At 50.0% G+C, this 16019-nt stretch overlaps 4 protein-coding genes across 4 annotated transcripts; 3 read left to right on the forward strand and 1 right to left on the reverse strand.

Moving 5' to 3' along the window:
• Nucleotides 1-44: 44 nt before the first annotated feature.
• PV08_01667 (uncharacterized protein) lies at nt 45-653 on the forward strand (the record flags this gene model as incomplete). Its single annotated transcript, XM_016376028.1, has 1 exon — nt 45-653. One exon carries the CDS (start codon nt 45-47, stop codon nt 651-653), a length of 609 nt encoding a protein of 202 aa, XP_016241304.1.
• A 1068-nt stretch (nt 654-1721) lies between these two features.
• Nucleotides 1722-2674, reverse strand: PV08_01668 (uncharacterized protein; the record flags this gene model as incomplete). Its single annotated transcript, XM_016376029.1, has 2 exons — nt 1722-1894; nt 2011-2674. The coding sequence occupies 2 exons, from the start codon at nt 2672-2674 to the stop codon at nt 1722-1724; spliced, it is 837 nt and encodes a 278-aa protein (XP_016241305.1).
• Nucleotides 2675-4308: 1634 nt separating this feature from the next.
• PV08_01669 (uncharacterized protein) lies at nt 4309-5493 on the forward strand (the record flags this gene model as incomplete). The annotated part of the gene is made up of 1 exon (XM_016376030.1): nt 4309-5493. One exon carries the CDS (start codon nt 4309-4311, stop codon nt 5491-5493), a length of 1185 nt encoding a protein of 394 aa, XP_016241306.1.
• Nucleotides 5494-6736: 1243 nt separating this feature from the next.
• Nucleotides 6737-7891, forward strand: PV08_01670 (uncharacterized protein; the record flags this gene model as incomplete). The annotated part of the gene is made up of 1 exon (XM_016376031.1): nt 6737-7891. One exon carries the CDS (start codon nt 6737-6739, stop codon nt 7889-7891), a length of 1155 nt encoding a protein of 384 aa, XP_016241307.1.
• Nucleotides 7892-16019: the final 8128 nt, after the last annotated feature.

A 16019-nucleotide genomic window follows, 5' to 3' on the forward strand; every position in this document is an offset into this window, starting at 1 on the left:
ACTGACTTCCAACCAATCCATCTGTATCACGCACTCATCATGGTATGGACAAACTAATCCCATACAAATTTCTTTCTCCGCCTTTCCACACAACACATTACAGTACTCTAGTCCTGACATTTGATGTGTCTCAGTCTCTCCGTATCGCTCCCTCGTCCGCCCTCCCCACGAGCACCACCAACACCAGCTCATCCAAACTCTCCTCCTCCACCAACCCTCACAAGACCAAAGACCTCGACCGCGGTGCTCCCTCGGCGCCCGGTCTGCCCGACACACTCCGCTCGTCTCTTTCGCCCTCGACGTCGACGACGTCGTCCTCACACCCTCTCGAATCGCGGCTGGCAAACTGGACCGCCACGCAAGAGTCGACGCGCATGACTCTGCTGCGCAGAAACTTTGGCATCGCCGAGCCACTACGACGGGGGATGGAACTCAAGATGGTTCGTGACGCCGACGCTTTCCGGCCCACGGTTCTCGGGGCGCCGAGCAGGTTGCACGAAGACGTTCTCACGGGCAAGGACGACCAGATCAGCTGGGAGGACATTTACAGCGGGCAAGACGGGATGAAGCTCGGCCTGGACGCCAGTGGAGATGGTTCGGCTGTCGGATGGACCGAGGAAATGGAGCGCAAGGTTGGGATGTGGAAGTGGTAGGAGGAGCGCAATTTGGTACAGTGTGGTGTTTACCAGTGGGGATCGAGGTTGAATTACATGGTGGTGTAGTTGACTTGTCCCGCTGCCGTGTCAGTTCTTTTCAATACCAAAAACGAAGAGGGCTAGAAGAGGGAGGGAGGGACAATACCAACGACGAATCAGGCGCAAAGTGTGTAATTCTACCAGTGCTCTCGTGTGGCGTCAGGCCCGAACACAGACGAAGTCGAAGTTGAAGCCGAAAGCACGTCGGTCTACCTTGGGTGGTCTAGTACAGCAAGAACACCAGACAGCTGAACAAAGATCGAAGGGACCAAAATGCCAGTTCCTAGCCTCATGCATTTAATCCCCCCCGTTTCTCAGCATCTCTCGTCTCTAGACGAGCGCTTACAGAGCACATCATTCGGTCTAAAATACCGGAGAGTTGTCACTCGAATTGCAAGGTTCAGAGGGCCACAGAGAGAGTATGTGTGTATCGGCAGACAAGGCGGCTGATTTGTTCTTCGAGCGTGCCTGTGTCTGTGTCTGTGCCTTGAGAGAATACTAATGTACATTATGGAAATCATCGACACATTCTTGTTGATACTCGTACAAACAAATAATCACACCTATCGAAGACATGGTCAACAAAGCTGCTGAGCAGGGCAGCTCTAAGTGACGAGGACCAATCTCTACGAGTGGGAGATCCCAATTTCATTCTTGGGAAGCCACAGAAGCCGTACGAAAACAGACCCGATGGACTCGCGGGTTTTTGGCTTATTAATTGGAACTCCCTTCTATCAGAATTTCCCAGGCCGTCACAATCATTTACCTATGTGATTCTGGCAGGGCACTTGACATTGCACTCTAGGTAAGGAAATCTATAGTCCGCTCCGATAGCATTGGTAGAGATAGACCTAGTCGCTTGAATCTGCCGCCCTTGTGCCATTTTTTTGTCAGCAGCAATATGCGTGAAACGCGCTCCCTCAGAAAGCCCATCCGAAATCCTTACAAAAACTTCGCCGGTACTTGTGAGTTCGGAGTAAGACCCAGCGGCCAAAAAATATCACTCGGGGGGTTTCCTTCTCCAGGTTACTTCTGGACGAGAATTTCTCCGTGCATCATGGCCATAGTCGCATCTTCGATCTCCGCCCACGCCTCCCAAGCCTTGGCCATATCTTCGAAGTTATCCTCGGTAGCTAAGCCGGACTGGAGAGCTTTGTCGCGCAAAGAACCTTTCCGAAGAGGATCGCACATGCCTTGGGCTAGAGAGATAGAGAGAGAGAGAGCAAACAGCCACGTTAGCGCCAGGGATCACAGCCATGAGAAAGCAAGAGTGTGTTTTGAACAGTATTTTGAACGGTGGGAAAAAGAAACTCACCCCAGATTCTCCTGTCGCTTGGCGTGGCGTACAGCCATGTACTGGAGCTGACCGTGATCCGGCTCCGCTCTATACCGGCCCTGAGTGCCCAGGACAACAGCTGTCGGCCTGCAGTTGAAGTGCCACCGCCGGCACGCATGAGGGCAGCAATGAGGCTGTGGGTCTTGGACAGCTCGGGAACGTCGGGCCAGACGCACTCCGTCTCGTAGTCGCCCTCGCGGGCGGCGACGACGCCGCCTCGCTTCGTGACCCGGAGCATTTCACGCAGCGCGTCCCACGGGTTGCCAACGTGGGTCAGCACCTGATGGCAATAGGTGACGTCGAACGTCTCGTCCGCAAACGGGAGCTTGTGGACACTGCCCTCTTGAAACTCGATGTTTGTAACGCCGGCAATCTCGGCGACGGCTCGAGCCCGCGGCAAGACCCTGGGGTTGACGTCGATGCCGGTAACGTGGCCGTCCGGGAGGAGCTTCGCAAAACCCACCGAGATGGTCCCCGGCCCGGCACCGACGTCCAGGAGCCTCAATCCGGGTTTGGACTCCTTCATGGACTGCAGCTTGGGCAGCAGGTGAGCGGCGCTGTTTTCGGCGGTCCGCGTTTCAAGGAGGGCCGACTGAACAGGCGGATGGCCAGGCTTCTGGCTGGGAATCTGGTCTTGCTCCATTCCTATTTGATCACTTGGGCGGGATCGAAAGAAGGATTTGACAAGCTAAACGCGCTCAGGAAACACGGCACCTCAAGGCTTGGAGATGCCAACTCCGAGAAATGGAAGCCATAGAGCCGTATTTCTATCTTTTCTTAATTGGCCTGGATCCGGTAAGAATCGGTGGCGCGGTGGGTGGCCTCATAAATCCAGGTACGACTTTTACTGCTTGACTGAACGAGCTTCAGGCTGATACGCTATCGACCAAACAGGCAAAGGAGCGCTCCATCTCTACCATATGGAGTTTAGGGTCAGATGCTTATCTCGTTTACTTACCGTAGCCATCAACTGCCTCGCACATTAGGGGTATTTGTATGTACCGTGCAGGCACTGCTAGTCCTTCAATGGTAGGACACCGCTATCTATGAACAATACTTTCCTGCAAAGAAAAAAGGGGGGAAGGCCACTTCGAAAGTGTGATTGGCTGTTGGAGAGTACACATATCTGCGGGAGGGGCCCGCACAAGGCTGCGTCGAAGGGAGTAAAGGCCCGTGAGGATCGAGGATTGGGAGGGCGATGGGAGGCAGTAGAGCGTTACGCACGACGGACGCATTGCGGCGACGGGCGACCGAGGTGAGAAAGAAGATAAGTTGATGGATAGAGACTTGGGAACGAGCGTTGATTGTGCCCCAAAAAAAGTCGAAGGTCGACTTTTTTGACTTCTTTATATATAATCTTCGAAACGGATTGAGGGTTATCGGATGTTGATCTAATGATTATGTTAGTGAGATCTCTCTCAAAGGAGCTGGAAGAATTAATTACCTTGCGAATAATCTTTTCGAACGGTCGGGGATTCGAACCCGCGGCCCTTTTCTTCCTTACTCGCCCGCGGCCCTCGATTTTCCTTGCTCGCCGCAGTGAATGGATGTCCGCCACATAGCCATGTGGTTTTAACCTGAGCCATCACTGCGGGGTCTTGGTGGTTGAGGGAAAATTTCACGGGTTTGATTGATATCATTTGAATATTCGGTGGTGAGTGAATAGTTCTTGAGTGGGCCCCGGGATTAACTTACCTGTAGAGATCAGAAGAAGCGGCGCGCCCAGCCCGCGACCATGCCCGAAGGGACAGGATCGCGTCCTCTTGCCTGTAGGTACAAATCTAAACCGAAGGCGGATGTCCTGACAACAACTTTACTATAACCATACGGAGAAGTAGAAAGAGTGCGAAGGGGGCTTCCTCGAGTAAGTCTTGAACCAGGGTACAAAGCTTATTATGTCAAGCCACGATAACATTCTTGTTTTATTTTAGCTCTGAAGGGTCCTCAATCTGCCCAAGACACGGCCCTGGCGATTTACACCTACACGCTAGCCTTTTAAGATAGTCATAGGTACGTCTATTAAGCGCGGGCTGTTTTCTCTACTCTAGTTTACACTTCAATGGGCGTGAAGCCTAATCGATACCTCCGATCTTCGGCACGGTCTAAGTGGATATTCTAGAGTCCCATCCTTTTCATGTCGATAGGATCTCCTTCCTGGCTAGTTATTCTTGGAACTCGCCTGCTAAGGGCAAAACGGGAAGGATGTCTGAATCATTTTTCCTTCTCCCCTTCCGTGACTGAAGTGACTCAATTGATGTATACTGGGTGTCGCCAAAAATGACAAAGCCCGTAGCTGTTATTGTCGGCGCAGGCATCGCCGGTTTGGCGGCTGCATGGTGGCTCGACACCGCCGGATGGGAGTCGATGGTGGTTGAGAAATCCAATACTTTTCGCGATGGTGGCTACATTGTATCAGTAGCGGGCGCAGGCTATGAAACAATAAAGCACATGGGGATTCTTGACGACATCAAGGCAGTGGCCCAGGATCTTGAAGGGAACCACCTCATAGACAACCGGGGGAAGAAAATACGTAGCGTGCGCTACGCCGACTACCGCACCCAATGGAACTCGGTGTCAGTGAGAAGGGACGACCTGGCAACGGTCCTCGCGAAATCACTACCGAAAACAAGCTCTATCCGATTTGGTACGACGGTCGACGCTTTTACAGATGAGGGTGACAAGGTCAGCGTAGTCCTTGCGGACGGCCATATCATCCAGGCAGACTTGTTGATCGGGGCCGACGGCTTCCATTCCCGAATGAGGTCGGAACTTTTCAAAGAAGATGCAGATTGCCTGGACCGCATGGGCTACTACTATGCTGCATACACTTATGATGATCATGTCGGAGAAAAGGGCTGGTGTCATTCGTACACCCACGCTGGCCAAATGGATATGATGTTCCCATTACGGGACCAGGGCATGACCGCCATGCACCTATGGCACGAAGACAGGGACTTGGACCTCAGCACGTCGGAAAACAGGGTCCAAATTCTCAAAGATATAACTAGCAAATGTCCACCAGCTGTGCGGGCGGCGGTGGACCAAGCAGCGAAGTCGGATGTCAAGATCAACATGGACGCACTTGCGTTGGTAAAGCTTCCTCGGTGGTCCAAAGGCAGAGTCCTTCTCATGGGCGACGCCGCACATTGCCTCACCCTTATCTCCGGCCAAGGGGCCGGCACGGCTCTCACTTCGGCCGGGATCCTCAGCAGAGCACTCCAGAGCACCAGTAATGTGCTAGACGCCCTGCGAATTCACGAAGCCAAGTTGCGCCCTAGCATTGAAAGGCTCCAGCAGCGCTCCAAGGACATGGCTGGCTGGTATATCCCCAAAAACACGCTGGCGTACTGGATCCGGAACTGGATGTTCAAATTGATACCTTACTCCTGGCTGGTGTCCTATCATGTCAAGAGCCTCAAAACCGAGGTCGATCTGATAGAACTTTCGCAAGAGCCAGACTAAGCGCTTAATTACAGTGGGCACATCAGAGCGTGTACGAGCGGAAGGGGAACATCCTGGGCATCATGCATCTCGAATGGACCCGGGCAGTCGTCCGAACAAAGCTAAAGGAAGAATGGAGGTTGAGCAAAGCGGCCACAAGGGGCTAGCCGTCACAAGAAGGGAGAACGATTGCACGTCTTTGACCGCCGCCTTTTACAAGCCAAAGTAATTGGCATCATCTATTCAATTTTGCACACAATGAAGCTCGCAGCTCCGAATATTTCTCTTCGATTGTTCCCCTTGCTATAAAATGAGGCTAACAAGCTTTGGTGCTCCACAGAAGCTAGTTTAAATCTTGGGAAGTGCTTGAGAACTGTTCTCTTTGCAGAGAAAACATCTCGCTTTCGGCATTTATTGTCGATGATCCGCCCAGTGAAAGTTATATCAGAAGGAAACCGGGCATGTCGAGATGTTGTTCGTAAGGGCGAAGTCTGCAGCGTATCTTTAGGCCTCTACGGTCACAGTATTGACTGTATGAACTATACATACAGAGAGGGAGATATTTGAACCCTAATTAAGGAAGCGAGACAGTGATAATACCCTAAGCCCCGAAGAACCGAGGCAAAGAAGATGTTAATCTCGAGGTAGTACCCATCTCGACGCCGTTCAATAATGTTGTGAAAGACAGGTCGGGACAGTCTAAGTGCAGGACTAAAGCAAGTGACCCACATTTCCCGAAACGCTCATTACCCCATTTGTCGCACAGTGCGAATGCGATCGTCGGAGACTCTCGGGCCTTGATTCTAGCGTAGGGAGGAACAGATATAGAATACTCCTTTCCAAGTCCGGTAGTGGGTCAAATGGATTCGCGTCCACTCCAGGCTAGTCAGGCAGGTCAGTCATCTCGGGATGCTACACTCCCTCCATTGTCTAACTTGGTGGCATCAAGCAGCACCATCTACTGTTTCCCCTCTCCAGGCCATTTCCCGTTCTTCCGTCCATCCCCCTGTAAAGAAGCGACTTACATTCCGGTCCGAAGCTTTTCGATAAACCACAAGTCCACCTTCCCCGACCCGTCAGTTAAGCCCTGGGTTTCGTCAAGTGAACTTCTTCAACCTCTCCTGGCTCCGGCTCCCTTCGCCTCCACGGACATACTCCTCGCCTCGAATGCAAGCTTCAACACAATATCGCCCTCTTCGAAGTTCTTGGTAGATGCTGTACAGCCTTTACAGTCCCAAAGTTATTGGACTAGAAAGAGGATAGGATGGCCGCCAGCGTATGGTCGGCAACCGAGTTCCAGGTCACTGTTCCTACGAAGGCGGCTGCCAATAGTGTGGCCAGGGCGCTTGCGGAGCGAGGTCATAGACTCGCTGTGGCCAGGGAGGTTGATCACTACACCCGAGTCCCTTTGAGTTTCTGGTACAATAAGCCGCCATTACGGCCTGATTTAGCAGGCCACTGGGATATGATTTCCCTGCTCATCGATTCGCCGCCAGACGGCGATGTACACTGGTGGATCTTTCAAGAGCAGCGCAAGGTGGAGGAGCTGGCACAAAGCCATGGTGGTCGGGGGAGAATTTTGTCTTATCTCCCTTCAGCGGAGGAGGCCTTGAAGAACTTCAATCGCGAAGGATTGTTGTTTGAATTGGACGAGCATCTGGCGTCCAGGCGTCGCAGGGCAGCATTACGTGCATTTCCTGCGAGGATGCCGATACAAGTCGACGCAGATGCAGAGGTCGTTGAGAGCGAAAACTTACCATCCGGTCCAGGTGAACCGATCGCACTGCACGGTCTCCAAGATGTAGACTGGCCATCCTTGGAACACGCCTACGGGCCGGCCACCGATGTTCCCAAGATGTTGCTAGGAATTTCATTTAATGACAATCACTGGGAAATTATACTTGACAAATTCGTCGGCGCTGTGTTACATCAAGGCGACATATACAGTGCCACCGCCCCTTCAATGCGATTTGTGGCCACCATCGCTGGCGCCCCTGAGCTCTCTGTTGGGAGGCGCCAAAGGATGCTTTATGTCCTATTTATGGCTGGGGCAGAGGTTGACGTTCGCGAGGCATGGGGCTCCAAAATGGGGAATATAGAGCTGGAGGTACGTGACAGCGTGACTTCTCGAGTACCGCAACTGCTCAAATTGTGGCCTTCTGTTTCTCGATCAGAGCAACGCTTCCTATTGTTCCTCGCAGCTCTTGCCGGTCTCTCGGTTCCAGAGAAGATGAATTTACGGGATTCAGCAGGCCGGATTGCACAGACTATGATCGAAGACCTCAATACCGCTGAAGAGCTCCTCAAAAATCTAGCAAGAAGTAATGAAGAGCTTATTGAATTAGCCGCTCATGACGGTCCTTTGAAGCCGCGTCTGATTGCATCGATTCTCTTACTTCTGGATTCTCGCTCTGCCTAGGATCTTTCATCCTAGTGAGTTAAGAAGAGGAATTTGTGTAAACGGCTGTGCGCTCACCGCCAACATCTGAAACAAAGGGAGGCGAAGTTGATTGCCATTTGGGTGTTCTCACTTCTGTGCAATGGTAACCACAGCCTACAGGTCATCATTTGCAGCACCGTAGACCTTGGGAATAGGCTCTAGCATCTCTTTGAAAAAAAGTAAGAGTAAAACAATGATAATAATACTCTCTGGCCCGATGCTGTGATGGATAGTAGTCATGGTCTAGCTCTGGAGCTGTGTCCGTTGTGGAGCATATCGCTGCTGTGTTTTAAGAGAAGCACTTCAAGCTGGCTAGAGCAGCCCTACAACCAGACGCGCAGAAATTGTTATTGAGTAACTGGTGTCAGGTTGAAAGGAGACTGATGGTCTTTGTGATGGGAAACTCGCGGCCTCAAGATCTTCCGACAAGGTGTCTTCAAACTTGACCAATGCCTCCTGACTGCGCCAGGAAACAGAGAGTGCCTTTTGCCATCGAGAAACGCAACTGTTAAACTTGAACACACTGATGAGAGTACAGAGCCATGACCACCGCGAGATAGATTCCTATCAATCAAAGAGGAACATTAATGACAGGAGAAGAGAACTTCGCTTAAGTTCATAGCGCGAGGGAGAAGAACAGAATGGAGGAGAACTCACCAGATGGGATGTCAGCTGATACTCTGCAGGTGACACAAACCTTGCCGAGAGAGGCGTTCGGTACTTTGTTGTCAATTCAGCCAAAACCCATTCATTCCCCTTATATGGGAAGTACATAAAGGTGACGAACGAATCGGCTCAACGAAGCTAGCAAAATCTAGGGCGTCCTTTTAAGGTTTGTACTCGCTGTTTACGTAAGATGCGTTTCCTCTCCAGGAGTGGATCTGCAGCTTCGGGCGTTTGACGTACAATACATTCTACAGGGCTACGAGAGCCGACAGCATACAGTACTGCTGTTCTCCACATGCCACCACCCCGGATATGTCGGGAAACGCTGGACGTCAAAGCCCTATACTGTTAGGCATTTGTCAGAGCAGTCTACCGACAGTAACTGGATGTGCTGTACTCTGGAAACTTGGCTACACGGGAGTCGCGAATGTACGCCAAATTGAGAATACATTATTCCCTACCACAGTAGCAAAAGCTTCTCAGTCAAAAATCAGATCTAACCAGCGCACTGCTTATGGCATCGGCTTCGAGTTCTTAGGTATGGCGCGGTTCATCTATCGTGAGGGATCATTTCTGGCTGCAGATAATTCATGTTGAACAGGCTGAGTTGTGACGGTGTCATTACAACCCCCATACTCGCGCCGAACGCCTCCGAGGAACTCCGCCGCCTAGAACGCTCCTTATTGCGCATTTCGCAACACTCTTTTCACAACTATCGAGTCACTCATTGAACTATATCATGTTGACAGCAATATATAGGCCGGTCTATTGCCAATTATTACCAATTATCGGAGCGCTTGTTGCAACCATTAAGGTTCACAAGGAAAGGGCGACTTGCGGCCTGTGATGAGGCAACGAAAGAGGCCTCGACCGGACAGAGAATAGTCGCTCCTTTTGCCTATATATATCATAGTCCTTGACCTCATAGTTATTGAGGTCAGACTCGTCAATACATCCCATTTAACTCCCATTGTGTGAGCGTTGCACGATAGTTATGAGCCCGCTTCCCGATTTCGCTTGAGACACCTGTCAGTTAGTGGTTTGATAAAGCCTCGTCATTGTAAGGCTAGCCAATCAAACACGTCAGACACGTCAAGTTCTCTACGCGCCACGCGCTTCAGGTATCCACTAGTAAAACCACGCATTTTACTATACTTCCTTTTCAGCAACCTCAATATATCGGAGTTAAATCCAGAGTCTCAACGAACGAAACCAATCACTATTACACTTTCCAAGTCTTCCGACTGGGATAACTGGTTCCTTGCCATCAAAGTATACGCTAAACAGCAAGGGATATGGGAATATGTCGATCCCGAGGTACTAGACCCTCCTGTCCTGAAGTATCCATCTATCCCGGATATCTACGATGCTAACTCAGGAGCTGTACCATCCGGAACACTTGATGAACGACAAAAACTCAGCATCCGCTTTGTCGAAAGACAATGGGAGCATGATTGCAAGAAATATGAAGAGAAAACTAAGGCGATTAAGGCCCTAGGAAGTCAAATTATTGGAAGTCTCTCAATCGACCTTATGCAATTTCTGGAAGGAGATCACTCTCCGCACGCAATACTTCTTCGCCTCAAGCGAAGATTCGCTCCTATTAAGAGATCGAGAGAACTAGACATCCTGACTAGATGGAAGAATATCTCCAAGACTCCGAAGACCTATCAACAAATCGATGACTAGCTAGACAAGTGGCTAAAGGTCTATGATGACGCTCGACGTCTAGATATGTCTATCGCCGCAGGACGTTCTCCAATTTATGAATTCTTACAAGCTGTCAAGTCACTTAACTCGACCTTCTCTACCACCGAAAATATAAAGGTGTTAAGCGGAGAATTTATCCCAGACTTTCATGAGTTGGTTGAGTCTTTCCGACGACTTAACAGCCTTGAGAAGGACTCCAAGAAAGGCTCTGTTCACTCGTATAACTCGTTTATATCCCTCGGAGATCAGAGAGCCGACAGCGACCCTCCAAAGTGCAGGATTTGCGACCTCTTCCACTGATATACTCAATGTCCTTATATCGTTGAGTTAGCAAGGCCTCAAGGTTAGAAACCTGATCCTGCAAGGCAAGCCATTTACGAGGAAATAAAGAAGAACCCTGTTCATGCAAAGCGGTTCAAGCGGGCTATAGAAAGGGCCTCTAACTCCACTTCCTTATCTTCCTCCTCCTCCGCAAAGGAACAGAAAAAGGAGACGGCGTTCACAGCAACCATGGCTTATTCTGCCTCCGCTTATTCAGGGTCAACCAATAGGAGCCTGTACAACGAGTGGATTCTAGACTCAGGATCCGACGTTCATGTATACCGACCTAATACACTAGACTACGTTGCGCAACGTTCTCCGCGCCCTAATGAGTCGCTAACTTGCGGCGTTGACAAGTATCCAATCGAGTCAATTGGGACAATCACCATTAACATAATGTCTCCTACAGGACCTACTCACATCGTTCTCACAGACGTTCTCTATGTTCGAGGCTTCATGACTAAAGTGGTCTCATTATCAAGGATAGTAGCTAAGGGTATCCACTTCACAACCTAGGCGCCTCCCGGAATAGGAGAAATGTTCATCCGAGACGGAACCCCAGTGGGTTATATATACAACTATTACAACCACTTAACATTCACACCATACGAACACACAGCATTCGCAACCACAACCACGCAACAACACAAGGAACTCAGTTATCCGGCCTTTACCTGGCATAAGATCTTAGGGCACCCTAGCCTAGACAGTGTCAAACATCTTCCGGATGCCGCCGAGAGAATACAAGTCACAAGAAATAACGCTCCCAGCATAGCGGAATGCGAGACCTGTGTACTTGCAAAATCCAAACAACAGATCTCAAGAATCCTCCACAACAGCGAGGAACGAAGAGACGAACCACTAGGCCGAATAGCCTTTGACATTGTTCATTTCGCAAAGGGATGGGCCACGGATCAATACATGAGCCACTTATGGGACTTTTATACCCATATGAACTATGTTTTCACACATAACAGTCGTTCCCAGGCAGGAGAACTTATCCTAGACTGGTTGGCGATGATCCGAACGCAATTCAACAAGACGCCCGCATTCCTGCGTCTAGACAATGAAACAGCACTAAGCGATAATTTCTATAGCCAACTCCGCAGGCTAAGAATCACCGTCGAACACACAGCCCCTCACACTCCAGCCCAGAACGGGGCTGCGAAGCGTTCCGGGGGCATCATCACGCAAGTGACTAGGGCACTCAAGGTTCAAGGCCATCTCCCTCACTTTTTATGGCCAGAACTAGTCAAAACGGCTGGCTATCTCATCAACAGGACCCCAACAAGGTCGCTGGGATGGAAAACACCCTATGAGGTATCACATGGACGAAAACCTAGCCTCTCGCACCTTCACCCAATAGGTTGCAAAGCATTCATCCACAACAAGCAAGTTCCTAGGCTTAAAAAGCTGAAGGACAGGGCTATAGTCGGCTGGTTAGTCGGCTATAATGCAAGAAATATCTAGCGTGTTTAGATACCTGCAAAACAAAGGATCCTTCGCTCCAGGGATGTGGTGTTTCATGATGATGCATTTTATGATCCCACTAAGGTGCAGACCGCGGAGCAACTCCGTGCCCTTCCCCAGAAACTTATTGAGGTTCTTGACATTGAAGCCCTCGTTCTCGGCGACGACGTTATGGAATCCTCCCCTGACTGGGATCCCCTTGCAGATCCTGATGATCCAAACACTATCATCATCTCCCGCGGTTCATTATCTCAATTGCAAGTTGAGAAAGAAAGAACTCAAGCTGAGGGGGTGAAAATCGCCTTACCCACGCCACGCACAACGCCCGAGGCTAGCACAGCGCCTAGCGCGTCTAGCATTCAACAACCTAGAGTTGCAAACAGCCCTCAGCCTAGCACTCCTTCACAATCCCCTGCAATATCGAATACCCACGAGGCGTCGTCAGACCTCGCCAATCAGGTTGCGCCATTTTCGGTAACTACTCCGGATTCGGCAACTACTACCCGATTAGGCAACTCACGCGACGATGCTCCCACCACATCTCCACGTTCTAGTGAAATATCAGCCAACTTGGATAAGAACAACATCCTTCCATCTCACGAGCGACGTCGACGACAGCCGTCTAGGCGTCACCAGAATTATGCTATACAACTAGCAAGTGATCCTCACAATCTTCACGCATTTCACGCGGCATTTAGCGAGGCATTGAATGAACCGCAAAGGGTTCATAGAGACGACCTTCCTGCCGCGCCGCAGACCTATCGTCAAATGCTGGCACACCCGCACAGGCGCCAATTCGAGGCGGCCATGGACGTTGAATGGAGCCAAGTCTTTCAAAGCAACACAGTCAAACAAGTGGAACGTTCATGCGCCCAAGAAACGCAAGTCATTCCTCTTATATGGGTGTTCACGTATAAATTCGATAACAACGGCTTCCTTGCTAAACACAAAGCGCGCATTTGCGCCCGCGGCGACTTGCAACGTTCTCAGGACGACACATATGCGGTAACCCTTGCACTCAAGACCTTTCGCGCACTCATGGCCATTGCCGCGTTCTTTGACCTCGAAATCTGGCAGGCCGACGCCGTCAACGCCTTCCTTAACTCACCCATGGAAAAGGAGGTCTACATTGAGTATCCTCAAGGTTATTCTAGGCCAGGAAAGATCTTGCGCCTCCTGAAAGCGCTCTATGGTTTGAAGGAATCTCCATTGTTGTGGTACAACACCTTCACTGCGGCGCTCAAGGAACTAGGACTTGCGGAGGTGCCCAATGTCAACTGTCTCTTCCAAGGCGAACAGATTCTAGTCTTCTTTTATGTTGACGATATCATGATTCTTTATCACAAGAGCAAGACGAACGCATTTCACTCCCTAACACGCCGACTAGGAGAACGATTCAAGTTTCGCGTTCTCAACGACACCAATTGGTTCTGCGGCATTCGCATCCTGCGAGACCGCAACAACAGGACTATTCACCTATCGCTCGATTCATATATCGATAAAATTGCAGCCAAGTTTCATGTGCGACAACTTGACCATTTGCCTGATACTCCATTATCAACTAGTGAGTTGCAACCTCATGAAGGACAGGCCTCACCACAAGAGATCCACGTATATCAACAACGTGTTAGATCCATCTCATTTGCCTCATGCGCAACTAGGCCAGACGTCGCCTATGCTCACTCCAAACTAGCCCAATTCCTAGTCAACCCGTCGAGTGCGCACGCCAAGGCCGCGGATAGAGTGATTGCATATCTCTACCGCACGAAACACTTCTCCCTCACGTACAACAGTCAATCTGACCAACACTTCCTCTGCGCGTCGGACGCCTCCTTCGCCGACGACCCTAAGACTAGGAGAAGCTCCGATGGCTACATCCTGACGCTATTCGGAGGGCCCATTGACTGGAGGTCGGGGAAGCAAAAGACGATCACAACGTCCTCCACCGAGGCTGAACTCCTTGCCCTCTCCAATGCGGCGAGCGAAATGATATGGTGGAAGAGAATGTTCGCTGACATCAATCTAGACCTCAAGGAGACCTCGCCCTTGCTCTCCGACAACTTGCAGACTATTCGACTGCTAACCAAGAACGAAAAGCTATCTACAAGACTTCGTCATGTTGATATTCATCGGCATTGGCTTCGACAGGAGGTGCAACAAGGAAAGATCCACCTTGATTGGGCACCAACAAACGACATGATTGCCGACGGCCTCACGAAGGCCTTGCCTAGGCAAAAACACGAGGCTTTCATCAAGCAACTCAACCTCACTGACATCCAGGAAATGCTATCCTGATGTTTCCTCACCAACGACGACGGCATCATTTCCTGAGGGGGTGTGTTGAACAGGCTGAGTTGTGACGGTGTCATTACAACCCCCATACTCGCGCCGAACGCCTCCGAGGAACTCCGCCGCCTAGAACGCTCCTTATTGCGCATTTCGCAACACTCTTTTCACAACTATCGAGTCACTCATTGAACTATATCATGTTGACAGCAATATATAGGCCGGTCTATTGCCAATTATTACCAATTATCGAAGCGCTTGTTGCAACCATTAAGGTTCACAAGGAAAGGGCGACTTGCGGCCTGTGATGAGGCAACGAAAGAGGCCTCGACCGGACAGAGAATAGTCGCTCCTTTTGCCTATATATATCATAGTCCTTGACCTCATAGTTATTGAGGTCAGACTCGTCAATACATCCCATTTAACTCCCATTGTGTGAGCGTTGCACGATAATTCAAAACCATCCGCATCGGGGCTGCCTGAGAAACCTTTCGCGATTCCTTCAACACAAAGACTACGAGTTTTTCCTTTGGCCATTGAGAGCGTCAGTGAGATAGGCGAAAGAGCTAGCCATAGAACACCCTTGTCCTATCATAGCAACTGGCCATAAGAGATATTACTACTCCGTACCTCGCGGTTAATTTAGTTTCTGCCAGACCAAGTCTTTCAGCCTCCCACAAGCTGGTAGAAACAGCCAAAAACAGCCAGAAACAGAGCCTCCGGGATTCTGGGCCTTTTCCTTGGCTTTATTGTTCCTAAAGCCGCGGAGATCCTTTATTCATTCCCTCCGAAATCGCAGTCTCAGTCTCTTAGGTCTTCCTAGATCATCTGCGCTTCGCGATCGCGAGTGATTTATGTCGAAAGAGCCTCTTCCGCAGCTCGGCAGCTAAATGGTCACTGCTTTATCTAATCTCGATAAAATTATCTAATCTAATCGGCAACTTCTAGTCCATCGAAACTACCGCAAAGGGTAAACTTGCTCAAGCTGTCGCGCCTAGTGGATAGGCCAAGATGTAGTATCGCATTCAGCGCTTTGGACTATCTTCTTTAGCTTCAACCCACGGTATGAATGCCTTATAATATCCCCCGTCTAGTTTGAATACCTTAACATGAAGAAAATTAATTAGCCAGTCCGAAGTATGTGGGTGCTTGGTCACTATATGTATATATATAAGGCACATGATTGAGTGTATGTATGCAAGAGAGGTCCTGCTAACCCTTCCGTGAAACTTTTATTGACAGTTGTCTGGAGGCTTAGAGCTCATATATTTCTAACTCTGTAGAGGAGACTCAACATAGAGTTTAGTCAAGGGCCAAGGCAAACAAAGCCTCAAGAATTTTGCATTGGATTCCCACTCGGTCCTGGCTTTGTAAATTGTCTGGCTACAAAGACTAGTTTCCAGAAGGAGTACAGCTAAGGGAAAGTGTAAAATGGTGTCACAAACAGGCAGAGTTGGATCTAAGGCTCGCGCGACATCGGAGAGAGGTCAGCGCTGAATTTTTGAGAACAGTTCCATGATGAGGTTTGATATTGCTTCGTTCGATTCCTTGGCTGGGAGTCTCTATCGATGCGTTGCTATACGAATAAGATATAAAACCTCGGCCTCTTGTTGACCTTCTCAAGATTCTAGTCGTTTGTTCACAAGAGTTACGG

Source organism: Exophiala spinifera (assembly GCF_000836115.1).
Source record: "Exophiala spinifera strain CBS 89968 unplaced genomic scaffold supercont1.1, whole genome shotgun sequence".
NCBI lineage: Eukaryota > Fungi > Ascomycota > Eurotiomycetes > Chaetothyriales > Herpotrichiellaceae > Exophiala > Exophiala spinifera.